The 19,477-nt window shown below is 40.5% G+C and overlaps 2 protein-coding genes across 2 annotated transcripts in view; one reads left to right on the top strand and one right to left on the bottom strand.

Moving 5' to 3' along the window:
* The window catches only part of CDC73 (cell division cycle 73), a 120,248-nt gene that overhangs the window by 36,840 nt on the left and 63,931 nt on the right, over positions 1-19,477 (bottom strand). The window lies entirely within an intron of this gene.
* On the top strand, positions 9,943-16,388 carry B3GALT2 (beta-1,3-galactosyltransferase 2). Its single transcript, XM_070939302.1, has 2 exons — positions 9,943-10,398; positions 14,724-16,388. The coding sequence occupies exon 2, from the start codon at positions 14,851-14,853 to the stop codon at positions 16,117-16,119; it is 1,269 nt and encodes a 422-aa protein (XP_070795403.1). The 5' UTR covers positions 9,943-10,398; positions 14,724-14,850; the 3' UTR covers positions 16,120-16,388.

The raw sequence follows: 19,477 nt of genomic DNA, 5'->3' as shown, positions 1-19,477 counted from the left end.
CAGTTGGTTTAGTTCCACTTTGGGTAAATGAACATCTATTCTGAATTATCTCACTTCGTTTTGTGGTCTGATGTGACCATTTTGATGAAATCCAGCATACATCCCATGCCAATTAATTAATTAATTAAATTTCTTTGCTGGCTATCTCACTATTGAGGTGAATCTGGGCAGCTGACAATATTATACTTTTGACTACAGAAAATTCCACATAGTTTGGATATATATATCCATGAAGTTATATTTCCACAAAGATCCTAAATATGCCCTTTTAGCATTTATATTTACCTTTGTAGTCATAGCAATCTATATACTATTAAAACTTTTTCCCCATAATCTTTAATGGGGAAAAATGGGGAAACAATTTTTGAACCAAGATCTATCAAATGGACTTACTTACAGAATGTGTCCAAAATCTGAGACTCATGACTCCAAGGGGAACAAAATCTGAGAAAGTTGTGGCTGCTTCAGGGAGGAAGAAGGCTTTCTGATGCTTCCTGCCAGCTTCCCACAAGGAAACTCAATAGAGAAGCCAGCAGGAAGTTGGCTTGCTCCCTCTCTCACTGATGTTTTGCCACCTGTGATTATTCCATTTTTTTGGTAAAGAAATATCTCTGAAACAATGACTAAATAGGGTACAGGTTGTCTGAGTTCTCAAGATATTATACATAATATTGGTTTTCATATATGCAAATATTTTCTAGATATCAAGAAGATCTCAAACAAGAAGGTTTTTATAATGTTTTGACTACCTTAGATAAGATATTGATGGGCTCTGATGACCATGTAATTAAAAAGATATATGGACACTTGCTAGAGGCAAAATTGGAAGAAGAACAAGTTAAAGAGTCAATGATAGCACGGGGAAAAAAATTGCTTATAGTATTGATTTAGAGCAGTGGTTCTCAACCTTCCTAATGCCGCGACCCTTTAATACAGTTCCTCATGTGGTGGTGACCCCCAACCATAAAATTATTCCTAAAATCATTGAAAATATGTGTTTCCGATGGTCTTAGGCGACCCCTGTGAAAGGGTCATTCGACCCCCAAAGGGGTCGCGACCCACAGGTTGAGAACCACTGATTTAGAGAAATGGCAAAAATTGTGGTCACATAATTATAAAATGACAATAGCATATAAGGAGAATTTGTATAAGACGTTTTACAGGTTGCATTTATCCCCAACAAGGATAGCCAGAATGTTCAAGAACAAATCGGAGAAGTGCTGGAAGTGCCATCAGACCCTAGGATCTTATTACCATATGTGATGGACATGCGTAGAAGCAAGGAGATTTTGGACTAAGATACACATATGGTTGGAAAAAATGACAAAGAGACATATTGACCTTAAACCAGAGATATTTTTATTAGGGATCTTACCACAGACATTTAACAAAGAATTACAATATTTAATTGTGAATATATTGACAGTGGCTAGAATTGTATTTGCAAAAAACTGGAAAGGTGAGAAGATGATTACTTATGAAGAAATTATTAAGAAAATGTTGGATTGTGCCGAAATGAGTAGATTGACATTTGAAATAAGAGAACAGGAAGATAAACAATATTATTTGATATGGGAGCTATTTTATCAATGGATAGATAATAAAGCATGGAGATGAAATATTATATATGAAATGAAATTTGGATAAAATGTTTAAGCACTTTTTTTTTTATTAGAGGTAAGAATATCTGTCATATAATGAGAGTTTGAAAATTTTGAGAGCATGAAATGATTTTCACCGATCGAAATACTGTCTGTAAGTGTTTGGATGTTTTTATGTTGTTTTTGTTTTAAAAAAAACTTTTTGCAAAAAAAAAAAGATATTATACATAATATGGATCTGATATGACGACATAAGAGAGTGATTATCCAGAATCAACCATCATAATCAAGGAGTTCACTTTAACTACTTCATTGGCTCAATTACATAGAATGTTAATTCTGAAGCTTGCACATGTATATTTCTCTAATTTTTATCACGAATTATTTATTATATTTATATCCCACTTCTCACCCAGGAGCGAAATGGACGTTGACTTACCTGAACGTCCCTTTTAGGAGTGCTGCGACCACTGTCCATGGCTGGGGGATCTTCACTTCATATCCTGTCAGTAACTGAGTGAGAGCTGTTAAACTCTCCCTGTTAGGACACGCCTCCAGTCCCATGATCCTCCAGTCTATCACGAAGACACAGCAAAACTCCAGGAGGAACTTCCAACAAATAATCCAAACACGGGAACTGGATACACGGCAGACAGTCTGAAAAAAACTGCAACAGCAAAGAACATAACAAACAAGGGAGGGAATGGACAGTGGTCGCAGCACTCCTAAAAGGGACGTTCAGGTAAGTCAACGTCCATTTTCCAGAGTGCTGCTCCCACTGTCCATGGCTGGGACATACCCAAGCTTAATTACTAGGGTGGGAGACTGGATGCCCCGAACCCGTGTCCAAAGCTACCCTCTGTAGAACTCGTCGCCCGAAAGCGGCGTCCGAAGAAGCATATGAGTCAATCCGATAGTGACGAATAAACTGTGACACCGAGGACCACGTGGCCGCCCGGCAGATATCTTCCACCGAGGCTTGAGACGCCCACGCAGCTGAGGTAGCCGCGCTGCGAGTGGAGTGTGGTAGAATTCTTCCCGGCACAGGCTTTCCCGATAACTCATACGCCAAAGAGATACACGCCTTAAGCCACCTGCCCACCGTGGCCGCAGAAATCTTCTGCCCCATCGAGGCTGGGTGGAAAGAAATAAGCAGAGCCTCTGTCCGACGAAATGAAGCAGTCCGTCGGATATAGATGCGTAAAGCCCTCTTTACGTCCAGTTTATGCCAGCGTCGTTCCGTAGAGTTCCGTGGAGACGGGCAGAAGTCTGGCAAGGAAAGTTCCTGCGCCCGGTGAAAAGGGGTATTTACTTTCGGAAGGAACGTAGGGTCAAGCCTGAGAATCACCATACTGTCCCGGAAAAGACAAAGGTCCTCCCGAATAGAGAGTGCCGAGAGTTCTGACACTCTACGTGCGGAGGTGATAGCCAACAGGAATGTTATCTTGAACGACAGATGTTTCAGCGTAGCCGTCCTAATAGGTTCAAAAGGGGAAGCTGTCAGAGCCCGAAGCACCAGGGAGAGGTCCCAGGTAGGGTATCTGTGGACCTGTGGAGGACAGAGATTGGTCGCACCGTGAAGAAAGCCTCTGATGAGCGGGTGTCGCGAAAGAGAGTCGTAGGGAGGACACTTCAAAACGGTAGACAAGGCCGCAGTTTGTCGCCTCAAAGTCGCCGGAGCCAGGCCTTTCTGAAGGCCGGAATGCAGGAATTCTAAGACCTCCTCCACCGTCGCTGAGGTGGGATCCACATGCCTCGAGGCCCCCCAAGCGCAGAAGGATCTCCAGGAAGCCTCGTAGATACGGCAAGTGGACGGTCGTCTAGCAGCCTGTATAATCTTGACAACTCCGTCTGACAGATGTGACTTCTTTAGGAGCACGCGCTCAAACGCCAAACGGCCAAGTGGAGCCATTGGGGCTCCGGATGACAGACGGCCCCTTGGAGTAGGACTACTTGAGTGGGCGGAATCACCCAGGGCGGAGACACCGAGAGGGATAGAAGGTCTGCATACCAGGCCCTGCGTGGCCAATTGGGTGCCACCAGAATCAGGTCTGCCTGCTCCCTCAACAATTTCCTCATGACTCGTGACAACAGAGGAATGGGGGGGAATGCATATAGGAGGCCCTCCGGCCACCGACACCTCAGGGCGTCTCTGTCCTCCGCCGACGGATCTGGATACCGGGATACAAAGCGAGGCAGTTGGGCATTCTTTCGTGAAGCAAATAGGTCGATCATCGGGGTACCGAACTTCTGGCAGATCTCTTGAAACAAGCGAGGGTGGAGTTGCCACTCTGCTGGATCTATTTGTTCTCTGCTTAGCCAGTCGGCCCGGACATTGTCCACACCCGAGATGTGGTCCGCCTTTATCGACCTTAGATGACGCTCCGCCCAGCTGAACAGATGTTCCGCCTCGAACATTAGCGACTTCGATCTTGTGCCGCCTTCCTTGTTTATGTGCGCTTTTGCTGCGGTGTTGTCGGTAAGAATCAAGACGTGTCGACCTTCCACCGCCGTCTTGAAGTGACAAAGCGCCAGCCTCACCGCCCTCAGCTCGAGTAGATTTATACTGCAGCGGCTCTCCGTTGTTGACCACTGCCCTTGAGTCACAAGGTTGTCCAGATGTGCTCCCCAGCCTCGTAGACTGGCGTCCGACGTTAGGGTCAGCCTGTCCGGCTCTGTGAAGTCGCAGCCCTGTAGAATCGCCGGTGACAGCCACCAAGACATTGACAGGCGGATCTGAGGGGGCAAGAACACCCGGTGACTCGAACTGGCACGGCCCGATTTTTGGAAGGGAAGGAGGAACCACTGTAACGCTCGGGAGTGTCTGCGTGCCCACGGAACGATGTTGTAGCAGGACACCATTTTCCCCAGCAGTTGTGATAAGAGCGATAGCGGTACCTTCTCCAGTGGTAGGATTTGTCGAATCAGGTCGGTGATGCTTTGAGCCCTCTCTGGCGAGAGAAAGACCTGTCCTTTGACCGAATCGATCAGGGCTCCGAGGTGAAGCAGTCTTGTAGCTGGAACAAGGTGGCTCTTTTCCAGATTTATCGAGAATCCGTGGCGTTGGAATGTGTCCAGTACCAGGTCCCGGTCGCACGATGCTTGGTCTGGAAAGGAAGATAGAATCAAGACATCGTCGAGATAGCACATCACTCGCACCGACTGAATTCGGAGAGAAGCAGCCACCACCGCCACGAGCTTGGTGAATGTGCGAGGAGCGGAGGAGAGACCGAACGGCATAGCCCGGTATTGGAAGTGCCTCCCGTCGTACTCGAACCTCAGGAAGCATCTGTGTAGAGGGTGAACCGGAACATGTAGGTAGGCTTCTTTCAGGTCCACTGATTGGAGCAGGTCTCCCGACCGAACCCCCGCTAGTATCGACCGAAGCGAATGCATTTTGAACCTGCGGTACTCCACCGACAGGTTCAATAGCTTTAAGTTCAGGATACCGCGCCAGCCCCCCGAGTTTTTGGGGACAAGAAAGAAAGTCGAATAGAAGCCCAATCCCCGTTCCGAATAGGAGACCGATTCTATTGCCCTGATGCTCAACAGATGGGCAATCTCTTGCAGCATCAGATGGTGCCGCTCCACAGACGTTGGAACTGGGCAGGAGACGAAGCGACTCGGCGGAGTTCCGATAAAGTCGATAGAGAGACCAGAAGAAATGGTGCGCAGTACCCAAGAGTCCTTGGTGGAAAGGGCCCACTGGTGATGGAACAATTGAAGTCTCCCGCCTATGGGCCCTGTGAGAGGCGAGTCATTTGCCTCTGCGAGACTGCCTGAAGTTGGAACCACGGAAGGGGCGCTTAGGTTGTGGCTGGAACTTGCTTCTGTCCCGAAATGAATCCCTTCCCTGCGCCCTGTCCGGGCCGGCAAAAGAGGGCCTGCGGGAGAAGGAGCCGCCTGAACCTTGAAAGGGACGAAAGGACTGGCGCTGGCTGTAAGGAGTGTACCTCCTCTCTGTGCGTCGGTATGCTGTCGGGAGGACCTTGCGCTTGTCACGATCCTCCACCAGGAGCGGGTCCAAGGCAGGACCAAACAAATTCGGAACCTTATAGGAAGCAGATGCCAGCCTCCACTTTGCCTTGAGGTCCGCCTTCCAATGTCGAAGCCAGAACAGACGTCTGGAAGAGACAGATGATGCCAAAGCCCTGGACGCAAACTTCACCGAGTTAAGAGAGGCGTCTGCCGAATACTCGGTGGCAGCCACAATTTTATTTATGTCCTGGTGTAACCTAGTCTCTTCCGGAGGCAGTCTCTGTTGGAGCTGTTTAAGCCAAATCAGCGTGGCCCTATTGAAGAAGGAAGTAGCAGTCGCCGTCCTGATCGCCCAGGCTACTGCTTGATGAGACCTCCGGAAGGCTAGCTCCGCTCTGCGGTCTTCTGACTTGAGACCATCTAGAGAGTCAGTAGACACTGAGGAGTTGGAGGCCAAGGACGCTACAGGTGGATCAATGGTAGGAAGAGCCAAGAGGTCCTCTAATTCAGGTGCAGAACAGTACAACTTCCTGTCGAGGGTGCTGGGCGACGTTAGTGATCCGGGTTGACCCCAAGGCGACTGAAGAACGTCCAGGAACAGGCGGGGACACGGAATCACCTCCTTGTCCGGTTTAGCAGACATAAATAAAGCGTCGTGGGGTCCCGCGGACGTAGAAGCGCCAGACGGGTCTACGCCAGGAGTGTTCAAATTGGTGGTAAGACGAGCTTTGTGCAGCAGCGACTTAAACATCGATGGACGGAACAACCCCGTGAAAGCCGGGGAATCCGGAGGTAAGTCCTCATCTTCTGAAAATTCGATATCTTCCGGGCATTCTTCACCTTGGTCAGAGCCAGCCCGGGAAGAGGAGGCAGACTGTTTCCTAACAGCACGGGTCGTGACTTGATGACCCAGTTGAGCGGGCTGAGCCGAGGATGCGACCGATGGAGGCTGAGACACTTGTTGCATTCCGGCAGCCAAAAACGAAGAAAAAGCTGATGCGAAAAAGGCTTGCATGTCAACAAGTGCCGGGGTAAGTGCCCCATCAGGGCCCCGAAGTCCAGCCGCAGTAGGGGTAAACGTGGCCTCAGGGGGGCGACAAGCAGGTCTCTGGGAGGGAGTGATCCCCGCCCTAGACACATCAGGTAGCGACTGAGAGACACCCTTAGCAAGGTGTAACTGTCGGGCTTGTTGGGTAGCCTCGATGGTGTGCCTCTCTGGAGATGAGACAGGAGAGTCCGAAGACGAAGAATCCCGGACAGTGGAGTCTCGTTGAGTTGCGCTCGTGCCCAGACCCACTTCTGCCACAGCCGCCAACCTTGCCTTGTCCCACTGTTTCTCCAGCGCATTGTGGCGGCGTTGAGCGTCTCTGTCCAAAGCCTTGGAAGATTTTGACTTCCGAGAGGTGTGGCTGGAAGACACGGAGCGTTTCTTGGATGCCTTTTTGGCCCGCTTGGCTGGGCTGTGTGGCGGGCTAAGGTCTGGCTCAAAGTCAGATGATAGTGCATGGTCAGCCATGTTGATAAATAGCTCAGACCGACCAAGGCGGCACGGAACTGGCAGGTAAGTATAAGGGGACCGGTCTTGGTTGTAGTCCACAGATGCCAACTGTCCTTTTTATGTATTTTATATATACAAATATCAATAACAATTTTTTTTTTTTTTTGTAGTAAATATTAATAATGAAGGGGTATGTTAAACGATGCAGTTAGCATGCAAACAGCAAGAGTAATTCCTTTTCTCTCTCTCTTTTTTTTTTTTTTTTGTAAAAAACAGGGGGTAACTATATACAGAAGAAAGGAGGAAGTCCAATACTAAGAGGCTGAGAGCTCCTCTGGTCTAGATTGAGACGTAGAAGTATTTCAAATGACCAAGGCATAAACTATCTGTTGCTGAGACAAAAGGCTTCCAAGGCCAAACTCCGCCCCTCGCTGCAACAGAATGGCGGGCTCAAGCTCAGGTAAAATGGCGGCGCTCAAAGGTCTCTCAAAATGGCGCCCGCTGTTGCCCTCAGGCCCGATCCAGGCCACCTGCAGGCCCCTCAAATTCCAACCGGAACGTTGCTCGCCGGTCCAGTGGAAGCGCTATCGAACGGAGGGCGCACCTCGAGGATGGCGCTCCTCCAAACGCAAGGGAAAGCGGCGATTTTAAAACGGCGGCAAGCCTGCGCGCCGAATTCCTGACTCACGCCGTCGCCGGGAGCCCAGAGGACGGGGAGCGCACTGACAGTGTGACGCTGCCCCGAAGCCGCCGCCGATGTCCAGAAGTCAGCGGGGAGAGCGACAAGCCTGCACGCTCATCCCCTCGCTAGCGGCCAACAATCGCTTGCCGGATCCGCCCCGAAGAGTCGGAATCCGGCGGCTGCGACGCTCCAGGCGTGGGTGGCCCGAAGACTCACCGCACGCAACAGCAGCCAGAAATAAGTTCACAGAAGCACGAAAAAGGAATAATCAACAATAAAGAAACAAAAACCTAAACGAGGAGAAAAAAAGGGTCAGGGAGAGCAGTGAAATTAACAGACTAAAGTCTAAAACAGCACAGCTCTGAAATTCACTTCAGTTCTTGCCAGTAACTGAGTGATAGACTGGAGGATCATGGGACTGGAGGCGTGTCCTAACAGGGAGAGTTTAACAGCTCTCACTCAGTTACTGACAGGATATGAAGTGAAGATCCCCCAGCCATGGACAGTGGGAGCAGCACTCTGGAAAAGGTAGTGCACAAATTTCTTCCTTCTATTTTTTTCTACAACAACAAACTTGTAAGGTTTGTAAGGGCTGGGAATGACTGGTCCAAAATCACTCAGTGAATTTCTGGGGCTGAGGTAGACTAGCCCCAGGATCTCCTTATTCTTAGTACATTCTTAGTCAACCTCCTTAATCACCACACTGGCATTTATAATACACAACAGGGACAATACATGAAGTAGAAGTAGAGGAAAATATAGATTACTATGTTTTTAATGCCATTCTCTGCCAGAAGTAGTTAAAACAAAGTCAATTTAAAAAAAAAAGTGATTAGGAGTGGCAAAATGTTTTTGATAAATTTCTTCACAAAAGACTCCTAAAGTCACAGACAATTACATTTGGAGATTTTTTTTTAGTTCAGAAAGAAAATGAGGATCTAATTACTAAAAATGATTAAACTCTAACATTTACAAATGTTAACATGATGCCAATCTTGAATAGAAGAGCTGAAAAACCCTGTCTCCTTCAAACTGCATTACAAACCATGGCTTATCCTATGAAGTTGAATGGCAGGGGATTTTGGAAAACCTTTTTTTAAAAAATGTATTTACACAATGCAGAGTTAAAATTATTTAGTTTATTACCAAGAGTAATAATGTTAATAAAAAGGAAATGGAAATAAATTCATAGAAAACAAAGCTATCAGCATTGCCTATCAAGGAGGTTATATCTCCCTATCAAAGTCAATGTGTCTTTTAATCTCAGTTGAAATGAAGGAATCTAGTAGAAACCACAATAATGCTTACAGCACAAATGAATCATTGTTGCAATGACATCATGATGCAAATGACATCATTTGCCCCCCTCTCAGATGTGCATAAAAACAATCATGCTTTTGTATTCAAGCTGGCTAATGGAATTCTTCAAGTGCTTTTTAACAACATGGAATTAGAATGTTTCACTAAATAAAACTTTGGCCTCTTTTTTTTTTTTTTTAAGAAATGGGTGTCAAATTATTACTCTGATAATGTAATTGTTTTATATATTTAAAATATGATGAAGTTCAAACTGGCAGAAGCTGTTTTGACTAACATTTTCAAAATAAGGCATGTGTCTAGTATAAGCAGATAAATTTACCTCAAGATAATTTATAAAAATCTCAAGGTAGCTTCTAAAAAATGATAAAGGTTTGCTAAAGAGTTTGCATTTATATAATGCAGAAATCTGTTTGGATTCAGATAAACTAATATCTGACATTAAGACATGTTTAGGAAGTGGAGGTTATAGCACTAAAGATAAAGGAAGGCAACTGAGGAAAACACATTGATCTCATCAATCCCCATTATCTCTCATTTTATTCATTCAATGCTATGCTGGATGTGTGTATCGTCTATTGAAGGGAAGCAAAAGCAGTGAGCTCTCTCTGGCTGCTTTCAGATTCAGTCCGAATGAATGCAAACTGTCACGTGGGACATAGCCAAGCAATGACGTGAAATTCTGCTCTGTCAGAAGACAGCATCTGTCAAAAGCCCACATTTAAACTGCTGCCTTCCTGTGCAGCAGCTGAGGAACTACGGATTGGATTTTTCTGAACAAAACCTTAAGCTAAATCCCTTTTCTTCCTCACATCTTTCAACTCATCCTTTTTGGTTACTGCCTAGCAACAATGAAGAAAGTGGGCTAAATCGTATTATCAAATGCCGGAGAACAGCTCCTTATTCTAGCTAGTTCCTGCTGCTTTGCCTCACATCACCACTAGAAATATGGATACTGAAGAGAGAACACAGCACTGCATTGTACAAGAAGGGAACCACCAACTGTAAAAGCTTCAATGCTTCTATTGTCAGCAGCAGCAGACAATGTCTGCGAGGATGGAAATTAGAAGTGCTGCTTCCGTCTCTTGAGATGACCACAGAAAAATCAAGACAAGAAAGCTGGTGACCAGGGAAGGAAGCAGAGCAGGAAGCATACAGATGGACACAGTGGATGTCTTGAAAGCAGTCTCGGACAGCAGGCTGTTGGGGGGAGGGAGACGAAAGCATGGCTGATAGCATCTTTTTGGCTGAAGGGATGGTGTTCCAAAACTACTTGCAGTGGGCTTAATCTTTTCATGCTACAAATGGCCTGAATAAGGAAGGTATGTCAAATCATTGTATGATATTTAATTCAAGTGCATGATTTCTTAACAGAATAGAAAGCACTGTCATTCACTCACCGAGAAGTCAGAGTTAGTGCTTTCATGGATGATTAACTGTGTTAATGAATATATTTATGTAATGTATACAGGGCTTTTTGTATGCACAGTTGATAAAAATGTGACTGGATTGAAATATGCTTGTTAAGAAAACCATCACTTGTAGTCCAGTGCTAAAACTGGGGAGATTAGAAAAATGAGAAAGAAAGGCGAGGAAAGACTATTAGCAATAACAGAGTTATATAAAAAAAATCTCCTTCATCCTCTCTGTCTTAAAAAAGAACAGCTAATCAAATTAGGAACAATTTTACTCTTACTTGGGTAACACTAGTAACACAGCTATTATGTGATATATTCTAAATACCATCAAAGCACACTTAGGCAGCCCAGTAAGTTCAATAGCATCTTCAACCTTTCGAGGTTTGATTTACTCCCTTAGCCCCTAACACCCAGTGCCATCTGATTATTATTAGCAGCCACACCTGATACATAATTCTCCAAAAGGGCTCCAAAAAAGAAGGTTAGTGTTTTGAGATTTGAGCATCAGGATCAACTGGGCAGGTAGTAATATCAATAACCATCAGAATTCTCAGAAGGAAGCATCAATATACTATTTCCTTCAAGATGGGGGCATATATCACATCATCCCAAGTTCTGAGTAGCATGTAATGTTTTGAGCTGCATAGTAACAAAAAGCTGTTATTAAACAACTACATTACCAGCATTCCTAGTCATTTAAACTTGATGGTTTTGTTGGAAATGGTTATTGGAAAAAACACAGGTTACTTATCTGCAATAAAAATTTAAAACCTAAATTCATTGCAATTTTAATACTGCTTTACTGCCTGAATCCTTCTCGTCCAAAACCCGAGCCAACAACTAATACTAAATGATTAACGATTGTTAAGCATAGATGTGTTTTCATTGCCTTAGGCAAAACTCATAATATATTTTTTTTAATGGGGAAATCTGGTTTTGAGAGAATAATAGGACAAAATCTGAGGTAAATTACAAGAATAGAATAAACAGACTGGGAACATGTATTTTGAAATATCGATCATGTATAATGTTTAAAAATCTTTAGTCAAAATAAGTTACTTTACATTCCATGGATTTTTATTTAAACTATTAGGATTTTAAAATGACTAATGAAGACTCCTCCACCTGACAAGTCTTAATGCAGGTATGTCAAAACTAATGTCAGGCCCTATTTAATACAGACATTTAAAAAATTGCCCTGCCTGATATATCAAATTTAATTCTTCTTTCTTTTCCCCTCAAATATTCTGATTACTGACTGGAGCTCTCAAGAGATAAAAAGAAATTATGGGCAACTTAAATATGCAAGCCATTACCAAAACAAAACATCATCATTTTAGTATTCTATCTAAGCTGAGCACCTGAGACTCGAAGAGGCATTTAACATAGCTTTTTAATGTAGGCCATGATCCAAAGTGGCCCATTTATGATCACAGAGCAAGCACTAGCTTCCACAGTTCCACTCTTGTTTATCTCAGTGCCATGTAGTTTCCTGACCCTCAAGAGTGGCTTTTAGGGATGCTTGAAACGGAGAAAGATACAGGGTACATGTGATGCCACACATAGTGTTTTGGATCATAAACTATGAACATTTTGCATTCTGCGGAGAAACCAACTTTAAAATTTACATGCATCTATGTATCTTGACACCTTATATTAACTACATTGTAGGTATATTAAATCTTAAAATAAGTGTCCTCACTAGTTACAAAATTGTAACATGATACATGCAAAAATATTAAGTAACTGATATAATTGCTAATTTTCTTACAAAACCAATGTAATTGTTTTCAGCTAAGATTATGTTAAATATTTTATGCATTCTTTGATTGGATATATTGTAATAGTAAAATCAATTAACACTTAACTCACCTTATTATAATTGGGTGACATATGCTTTAAAGAACAAAAGACTGTCCTTTTCTATACACTATTAAGTGTAGTAAAGATGTAGATATAATAAACAAATATCATGTTTAAATACTTAAATACAGGAGATCTAGTTCAAATAAAATCTAGTTTTAAAAAGACACAGCTAAGAGGAAGTCCTTTCGGTGTCCTCCACATAGCTGCACCAGTTAACTGTATCTCAAGTAGTTAATACATATTTGCATATACAAACAAATCATCTAAAAAGATGATTTTAATTTTTTAATTAAAAAGTATAAATTATAAACCAGAAATTATTAAAATATAATGTTAGAATTTATCCAGGGTTTATATTGTGGATGTTTAAACTTGAAATCTTTCAAGTTCAAAAGGGCAACTTTAATAGGATATTTATTTTCCAGAGAAAACAGTTTTGAGAATTTTAATTTATAGCTCAAGGATGGTATAAGTTTTACAAAGATGTACAGCATCCTACAATTCAAAGCTAAGCCTACTACTTGCTCCTCCTAGTGGCAGTTAGTATGATGAACTGGAGCTTTTGTTCTGAATGATAGAAAATACTTCTTTTGAGACACCAAAAGATTTGCTATGTGCTCCGTACTGTACTGAATTTTCCTTAATGTCTACTGGAAAAATTAAAAGACTGTATTCCCATTTATTTCAATCTGTTTTTGCTACTGTATATTTAAGTTCCTATTTGATGAAACACCCTGTTTAACGACAATTTAACATCATAATCCCTCTCAATCACATTCTTTTTAAAATGAGAAACTGACATTGAATATGCCATTCATGCAAAACAGTAGTCCTTTAAATTTTTTTAAAAATCCAATATATGTTTTAAGAGGTGGCAAAGTCATTAATTATAGTGTAAATGTACATTTTAAAAATTATTATTTCTTATTAAAATATTCATATGACTTTTACTCAGAGCCCCAGCATTTAAAACAATGCATGGAATCACAAATCAATTTACATTATGTTCAAAATGGCTCAGTTGAGGATAATGTTGTGAGTTTTAATATGCAGTATTGTAAAAATTCCGTATTACCTTTATTCAAGAATACAAAAATGAAGTAACGGTAAGAAATGTTTTATAAAATGTTAGTTATGATCTACCAACAATATTTAAATATTACTTACAGTATCTTATTCATCATAGGTATGTACAGCTTTTCTATGATTTATTTCTAGGAAATGCTACATAGGGAGTGGGTCTGTATGTGCAAGTACATAGTTGAAATCCCAAATGAATTACAACAGCTTTTAGAAGCTAAAGAGATATTTAATGTGATTTTTTTTTAGTATAATATAATCATATAAAGAAAATAATATCAAGCTCTATTGTAGCTTTTTAAGCACATTTAAAAGGATCAAAATCAGTTATGAATCAAAATGTTCAATATTTGTTAATTCTGAAGGATATTTAACCGAGTTATTTGCATCTGGAAAATTAATTTTAAAAAGTGTATCTTCTCACTGACTTTCTGAACGCAGGAGGGGCCAATGGAAACAAGCCAAGCAACATACTGTGACTAACAAAGCTCTGCTATAATCAATCACTTATGACTGTCCCTCTATCAATGTATGACAATTTCCCAAGAGTCACTGGGACTAGATACTGTGAATCATACTAGGTAATGCATTCAAATTAGCTTTAATTAGTACTCATAATCCTGCCACTGGATACCAAGTTATTTATATTTGATCTTTACCGAGAACCCTTCATTTGCAATATGCTGAAACTTAAAAGACTTAAGTCATAAATCACAAGCAAACCTATTTTAAAACATACACCCCAATAAGCAAGTATATGGGATTGTAGCAAACCTGTTACTAGAAAGTACATTTTTTAAAAAAAAACAGTAACAGCTGTACTCAAGAACTTCAGTGGCATATGCAGAAGGGATTCTTGAGGATAGAAAGTTTTAAAACCACAGGAACATAATCTTGTTTTGTATCGGTACCATATATTAATCTCGTATAGTTTTTAAAACAGATTGCACAAATCAAAAATTTAAGAATAGCAAACTGGGCAAGTATTAGGTATGGATTTGAAGAATATGAGTTCAAATCCTGCAGGGCTTAGAACTAATCAAAGACTTTGGGTGCTAATTTACCAACTGTAAAAAGGGAATAAATAACCAAGGTGGTTTGGATGCCAAACCAATAAATAAGAAATAATTTGAAAATTTAACAGTTATGCATAAGTTATTATCGTTATTTGTTTCCCCTTTCTGTAAAAAAACCCTCTTCTTTTTGATATGTTCCTTATAAAAGGAGCTTTGAAAGCAATCTTTGAAAACTTATTCACTTAAATCTCCTTTTGATTTTTACAGAGCTTGCCAGTCACTAGCCATCTCCCTATAAAAGACGCAAGATGAATTCCATGAAATAGCAGTGGATCCCAAACAAAGAAAGCACTTCCTTCAATCATTCTCATATCCATTATTGGATACTTACAACATGCTTCAGTGGAGAAGGCGGCATTGCTGCTTTGCCAAGATGACCTGGAATACCAAACGGTCTCTCTTTCGCACACACTTCATTGGTCTACTCTCTCTTGTGTTCCTTTTTGCTATATTTCTCTTTTTTAATCACCATGATTGGCTGCCTGGGAGAGTTGGATACAAAGAAAACCCTGTGGCATATACTACACGGGGATTTAGATCAACAAAAAGTGAAACAAACCACAGCTCTTTAAGGACCATTTGGAAAGATGCAGTTCCTCAAACCCTGAGGCCACAAATGATTATTAATTCCAATGATACGGGAGTGTCACCTCAGGGAGTTACTGGTTTAGAGAACACGCTCAGTGCCAATGGGAGTATATACAATGCAAAAGGAACTGGGCATCCAGCTTCGTATCATTTTAAATACATCATCAATGAGCCTGAAAAATGCCAGGAATCAAGTCCGTTTCTAATACTTCTTATAGCTGCAGAACCAGGCCAGGTGGAACCTCGGCAAGCTATCAGGCAAACCTGGGGGAATGAAAGCCTGGCACCTGGGATTCAAATAGTTCGGATTTTTTTGCTAGGTTTAAGTATTAAATTAAATGGATACCTTCAGCAAGCCATCCTAGAAGAAAGCAGGCAATACCATGATATTATCCAACAAGAATACTTGGATACTTATTACAACTTAACAATTAAAACACTCATGGGGATGAACTGGGTGGCCACCTATTGCCCAAATGTTCCATATGTTATGAAAACTGACAGTGACATGTTTGTAAATACAGAGTATTTAATACACAAGCTTTTGAAGCCAGAGCTGCCTCCCCGGCAAAAATACTTTACTGGCTATCTAATGAGGGGATATGCACCTAATCGGAATAAAGACAGTAAGTGGTACATGCCACCTGATCTGTATCCAAGTGAACGCTACCCTGTATTCTGCTCTGGGACTGGCTATGTGTTTTCTGGAGATTTAGCGGAAAAAATTTTTAAGGTTTCACTGAGTATCAGACGGTTGCATTTAGAAGATGTATATGTAGGCATCTGTCTTGCCAAATTGAGAATTGACCCAATGCCCCCACCCAATGAGTTTGTCTTCAATCACTGGCGGGTTTCTTATTCCAGCTGTAAATATAGTCATCTAATTACCTCCCATCAGTTCCAGCCTAGCGAACTGATCAAATACTGGAACCACTTGCAACAGAATAAGCACAATGCCTGTGCCAACACAGCAAAAGAAAAAGCGGGAAAATATCGTCATCGTAAACTGCACTAGAAAGGACTTTTCTAAAAATACTGCAAAGTGTAAAAAGAAAAATCCAGTTGAAAGCATGTACAGTGGGGGGGAAAGTGATGTGCTTAAGAGGGAGATATTTAAGATGAAGCACTTAATGTGTGAAAATTATTTTTTTAATTTAAAAAAATTATCTAATTCTTTAAAATATTACAAAAGAAATATTAATCAAAAGGGTTCCAATGGCAGGAAAAAGAGAAAAGGCAGTATCAAGATATTTGTGTTAATGTGCAATAATAAGCATGCACAGCTTGGTGGTACAATTGCTATTTTATGTGCCAATAAAAATCACTACGCAAATATTCTATATTAATTTAATTTTTAAAATATTTTTTTGAAAAAAAAACAAACAATGAGAGTGAAAAATAACTGAAAAAATACAAATCAAATTTCTCCCACTGACTGAAATTTCAGCTGAGTATACATAATTTTCAAACATGATTTTATGTGGCACCAATGCTATCAGAATTTAAAGAATTCCCGTGCTATAACAGAGATAATATCTTGGAATAAGAACACTGACAACTATGTAAAATATAAAATCTCATACAGATCACAGCTTGCCTCATTAAAATATTCTTAATGAACTGTTTTCTTGTAAAACAAGTCCTTTCAATAGTTAAAACACTTTGATTGCCATGTAAGATACACCATTATTTCTTGACAATTTTTACCTAATATTTTAGTAATCTATCAAAATAGAAAGGAACTACTTCTAGAGACTACAGTGAGAATGTACTAAATTCAAAAGCTGTATTTATACGTTTCATTTGGAAAATATGTAATCATCTACATGTTAAAAAATATTTAGGGTTTCCTGTGATGCCATCTATTTTTTCAGTTCACCTAACAGCACCCACCCAAGAAGAATTACTCTAGTAACTAAAGCAGGGATGGGTTCCACTTACCTTTGCTACCGGTTCGCAATGGGAGCGTGCGGGCGGCACTTCTGCGCATGTGCAGAAGCTTCTGCGCATGCGCAGAGTGTCTGTGAGGATGTCTGGGCAGGTGTGCGGAGCCTCCCGTCGCCATTACTACCTGTTCGCAAGATCCAGACCGAACCGGTAGTAACCCACCACTGAACTAAAGTATACAAAAGATATGATCCTATATCCCACTCATTGTTATAGAGATAGCTTAATATTCAACTAACAATGTTTTCCATAATGACATTCAAACTGAACAGAAAATGGTTTGTAAAACTATCAATTAAATCCTGACATTTGGTGAATAAGCAGGTTTTAAAATTTATCAATGAGACATGGGGATTCTATTAAGGTTCTTTAACAGAACTTTTCTGCACCTTCAAATTGGCAAAATTCATTAATATAAATACTAAATTGTTGAGATCATTGCTTCATTGTTTATAACTACACTTCAATCTTAAAATATACTATGATTTCAAACTTCAAAGATCTGACTCAAACAAAACAAGAGCCATCATCAGGAAACTCAACTCAATCCTTTTGAATACTCATGGAAAGCAGATAGTATATTTGCAAAATAGGTGAACATTCTCCAAAGGTTTCTCTTCATGCAATGATCTAGGCTACAACCAATATGAATAGTTTCTAGCTTCTGTCTTTCAATCTGACATGTTAGAAGTTTTATTGTATCAAAATAATTTTGTTTTGGGCAAGAACTGACTATGTGTTGCTATTCAGCTATTCTCAAAGTGCAGTCCTTTCCATTGGCAATGGTGGCCAGAGTTAATAGTAATAGAGGTTAAAAACAACCAGAGGGCTATGAAGCACCATCCACACCATTCTTGACTTAGAAATGTATTTAACGAAGTAGCAGATAAATGAAAACTGGAAGACATAAAAAGTCATATTTATCCCAATCAATAACTTTCTGAAGAACTGATATTATACCCATCCTATTTCTAATGTGGAATTGCAAAATTCCACTGGCTGTTTTTGCCCATGATAAATCTAATTAATTATGTATGCAGTATTCTTATTACCTACAAGCATTAAAAACTACTTCATACCCAACTTGGGAGAAATTGCTTCATTGGTTTACTAAGTACTTGTGCTGGCTGAAATATGAGCTCATTAAAAGGAAATCAAGCTATAGAAAGTTGGGGAAAAAGTATGGAACATTCATTGTTCCTATACTGATGTAGTGGATTAACAGGGGAATGCATCATAGTAACATGTTGTTTGTTCCCATCCTCCATTAAACAAAGTACTGTCAGATAATACTCCTTCATAATGGGTTACGTTTCTCACTCATAATAAAAAAAATGTACTAGAAAACCAGGAAAGTCAGTTTCCTTTAAATCATACAACAAAATCTGTCTAAAATCAGATTTGTGGTCACTTCACTGCGATCTGATTTTTATATTTCTACAATTAACTAAGCCACATTTTATAAGCATCAAAACAAACTGTTCAGAATTAAAATGCTGTACATAATAATGGACAATTAATAAGCCAATTTACTGATAGCAACATCAAAAAATATTTAGTTTGATGGACTCCTTCTGACAACAAAAACTGTTAGGAGTGTAGTTCCCATAATGTTCTGTCTTAATCGTAAAGAACAATCCTAAATGTGAAACAATGCAGCAACAAATTTTTAAAATATGAGGGAAACCAGCTGGGGTTTATTTACAACCAATAGAAAGAAGTGAAAAAAAATCATTGTATTTCTGGCTTACTGGGAATTGCTTCCCTTTATTCTTCCCTTCCTTTTATTGGAGTCAGAGAAAGTAAACACTGATTGCACAAGTTCCACTGAAATTAACGATACTGGTTACAAAAGAAATCCCAATTGTTCCAATGGAAACTAAATAAAATTAAAACAGTTGGATTAACATATAATGGCTTTAATAGACACTAATTTTTCCAACTATGATTGTAATGACTATATAGTAAGTGTGCATTTTTAAGCCTAATATATATTTGTTTTATGGAATTATATTTTATGAAATAAAATTAGTTAATATTTTTGCCCATGGCAAACAAAATATTGTAAGTCTGAACTGTTAAAAGCAGGAATGAGGAAGCCATAGTCCATAAGTGGCTTCCCTGCATCCCCAAATCACAGAACTGAACAAGGTTTAGGCTGCATTTCAACTGAATGATTTCAGAACTTTGTAACTGCTTGTTACCAGGTTTGATGATAAGGATGGGTATGATTAGTTTCCTAAAAGCATTCCATTACAAATCCTAACCAATCTCCTGCATTTTTTAAAAGGGTGGAGGGGGAGGAAAGAAACCAACTTTGCTTTTTTTTAGGACAGCCTCATGCTAAATTCAGTTGATTAGGAAACCAAACTGCAATCCTGGCTCTCAAAGCTGAGCTCTTGGAAGTAGAAAAATATAATTAAAAT

This window comes from Pituophis catenifer, unplaced genomic scaffold (assembly GCF_029215685.1).
Source record: "Pituophis catenifer annectens isolate HBS135680 unplaced genomic scaffold, rPitCat1.0.hap2 SCAF_3, whole genome shotgun sequence".
Taxonomy (NCBI): domain Eukaryota; kingdom Metazoa; phylum Chordata; class Lepidosauria; order Squamata; family Colubridae; genus Pituophis; species Pituophis catenifer.
The sequence above is the reverse complement of the archived record's forward strand: the minus strand, read 5'-3'. Positions and strand labels throughout refer to the sequence as shown.